The 3,211-nt window shown below is 39.6% G+C and overlaps 1 protein-coding gene across 1 annotated transcript in view; it reads left to right on the top strand.

Moving 5' to 3' along the window:
• LOC106874516 (uncharacterized) overlaps window positions 1–3,211 on the top strand; it is a 120,878-nt gene that overhangs the window by 111,717 nt on the left and 5,950 nt on the right. Inside the window, exon 9 of the mRNA XM_052976891.1 lies at window positions 2,390–2,651. Within this exon, the coding sequence (XP_052832851.1) occupies window positions 2,390–2,651 (262 nt within the window). The remainder of the gene's footprint in view (window positions 1–2,389; window positions 2,652–3,211) is intronic.

Below are 3,211 nucleotides of genomic sequence, written 5' to 3'. Positions count from 1 at the left end.
GGGGGGGGGGGTGCTAGATTCCCTTGTTCGAAAATATAAGGACACAGATCATGTCGTACAGCCAACAGGAGACGATGTCCCCTGGGACTAAATTACAGCAACATTCGTCCTAAACCAGGACTGCCATGTTATGTTTGGCAAATAATCTTTACTACAAAGGTGCTGCTTTATTTGAAGATATGAAGCAGAAATATGCAGGGATAAAAAGAGAGGCAAGAAAGTGTTTGCTTGTGGCCAGTGATCTTTCTCTCCATGTTTGTGATACTTGCAACCACATTTGTCTCTCCCAAGCTGGAGAGTTAGTCATAAACAGAAGCACTTGTTTTGCCCTGCCCTACTGTCCAGTTACAGTTACTTTTGATCAAACTATTTCGCTTTGTTTGTAATATGATCAGCAAAAGTAAACATGGGTTGAGTTAGCACAAAAATATGTCACAGCTTTCACAAGTGAATTCAGGTTTTTATGGCACGCATATTGAAAAATTTGTATATCTCTAGCCGAGCTAAACATCATCTCCAGTTACATGGCATAAAAATATGTATGTAAAAATTTGCAAATCTCTAGCTGAACTCAAAAGTTTTTAGTTACATGATCTAAATCTGTGGAAAAATTTATAAATCTTTAGCTGAACTAAAAAGTCATTTCCAATCACATAACGTATAGATTGTCTTGAAGTAATTTTCTAAACTGTAAATATTTTATTCTGTAACAGTAATTCTTTACACAAGGCACAAGGCCCGAAATTTGGGGGGAGAGGGCCAGTCGATTACATCAACCCCAGTACGCAACTGGTACTTAATTTATTGACCCCGAAAGGATAAAAGGCAAAGTCAACCTCGGCCTAAATTGTAAATGTTGTTTAGAGGTCACTAAATTATATTACATTAATGTTTTTTTCATGTTTTGTTTGTGTAGTTGTGGGTTGTTTGTTTTACCTAATTTAGAGTCCATGTATGTATATTCTGTTGACGCTGGTGCTGCTGGGGAAAAACGATACTCAATCTTTGTTTCTGTGGGTGTGTAGTATGTTGCGTGTGTGTGTGTGTGTGTGTGTGTGTGTAGGTTTATATGTGCATGTATGTATATATATGTGTGTGTGTGTATATCTGTGTATATATATGTGCATGCATGTATGTATATGCTTATATGTGCTTGTGTGTGTATATATGCTTTATATGTGCTTGTGTGTGTGTATATATAAATATATATTTATATGTGCATGTATGTAGGTATATGTGTGTGTGTATGTATATATTTATATGTGCGTGTATATGTTTATATGTGCATGTATGTATCTATGTGTGTGTATGTATTTATATGTTTATATGTGTATGTATGTATATGTGTGTGTATGTCTATATATATATGTATGTATATGTGTTTGTATATGTATGTTTATGTGTGTGAGTGTGTAGATATGTGTGTGTGTGTGTGTGTGTGTGTATATGTTTATATGTGCATGCATGTATATGTGTGTGGGGGTGGTTGGGAGGGTGTGGCTGTGTGGTAAGAAGTTTGCTTCCCAGCCACATGATTCCAGGTTCAGCCCCATTGTGTAGTACCTTGGGCAAGTGTCTTCTACTATAGCCCTGGGCTAACTAATACCTTGGGAGAGAACTTGGGACGTGAAACCAATATTAAAACTCTGTAGACAGTGGCGAGCTGGCAGAATCGTTAACCTGCCAGACAAAATGCTTAGTGGCATTGTGCCCATCTTAACATTCCGAGTTCAAATTCCACCAAGGCCAGCGTTGTTGTTCATCCTTTCAGGGTCGGTTAAATAAGTACCTGTAAAACACTGGCATCGATGTAATCGATTATTCCCCTTCCCCAAATTTCAGGCCTTGTGCCTATAGTGGAAAGGGTTATTATTATTATTACATAAGGTGGCAAGGTGAGAGAATCGTTAACCTGCTGGGCAAAATGTTTAACAGCAGTGTATCCGTCTTCACATTCTGAGTTCAAACTCCATTGAGGTTGACTTTGCCTTTCACCCTTTTGGGGTTAATAGAATAAGTACCAGTGAAACACTGGGGTTGATGTAATCAATTTATCCCCTCACCCAAAACTGCTGCCCTCCTGGCAAAAATTGAAATCATTATTATCATTGCTGCTGTTGTTGCTGCTGCTGCTGTTGTTGTTGTTGTTGTTGTAAGGTGGCAGAAATGCTTAGCGGCATTTTGTTTGTCTTTATGTTCTGAGTTCAAACTCCGCCAAGGTCCACTTTGCCTTTTATCCTTTTCGAGGTCAATGAAATAAGTACCAGTTGAACACTGGGGGATCAATGTAATTGACTTACCCCATCCCCTTAAATTGCTGGCCTTGTGTCCAAAATTAATAACGAATAATGTAATAATTAACTGTAAGTTTCATTTGTTCATATTGCAGAGGCTGCTACGAGGAGGCTCTTCCGTTCCTCTGCAAAGCCAACAGTTTGTATGACCAGGTGCACCCGAACCACTACGTCAATGCAGAGGTGAAGATTTGGCTGTCACACTGTTTGCATTTACTAGGGGATAAATCAGAAGAAGAGAAGGTCCTGTTGGAGGCTTTGGCGAAGAAGGACAGGTTTTTGTTGCTCCGTCCACAGACTGAAGCGGCCAGCTGCATCCTTGAGCATCTTGTCAGACTGAATGTTGATAACCGACAGGTAAGCGATTGATGATATTTATTCTGTGGTCAAATGTTTCTCCTCACCTCTAGGAGATGAGGTAGGGGTCTACTTTTGATAGGGATTTGAAGTTGTTTAATCCACATGTGAGAAGGATTTGAATTAGACTTGGGCCTGCAAATTGGGGGCTTAGAAGCAGATATGAACATTAACAGTTTCCCAAACACAAAGTTCCAAGTTCAGTCTCACCTTGGGCAAGTGTCCTCTACCATAACCTCAGGCAAACCAAAGCCTTGTGAATGGATTTGGTAGATGGAAACTACAAGAAGCCCATTGTATATGTGTGTGTGTGTGTGTGTGTCTTTGTGTTTGTCTCCACCCCTACCCCCATCACTGCTTGATAACAGGTGTTGGTGTGTTTACATCCCCATATCTTAGCCATTTGGCAAATGAGATCAATAGAATAAGTACTCAAAGTCCTGAGGTGGATTTGTTTAACAAAAAAAGCCCTTCGAGGTGGTGCTCCAGCATGGCTACATTCAAATGACCGAAACAAGGAAAAGAATGAAATTATAAAGGCACTACCTTTGTTTCAGTTA

The sequence above is a fragment of the Octopus bimaculoides genome, chromosome 26, assembly GCF_001194135.2.
Source record: "Octopus bimaculoides isolate UCB-OBI-ISO-001 chromosome 26, ASM119413v2, whole genome shotgun sequence".
In the NCBI taxonomy this organism is placed as follows: Eukaryota; Metazoa; Mollusca; class Cephalopoda; order Octopoda; family Octopodidae; genus Octopus; species Octopus bimaculoides.
The sequence above is the reverse complement of the archived record's forward strand: the minus strand, read 5'-3'. Positions and strand labels throughout refer to the sequence as shown.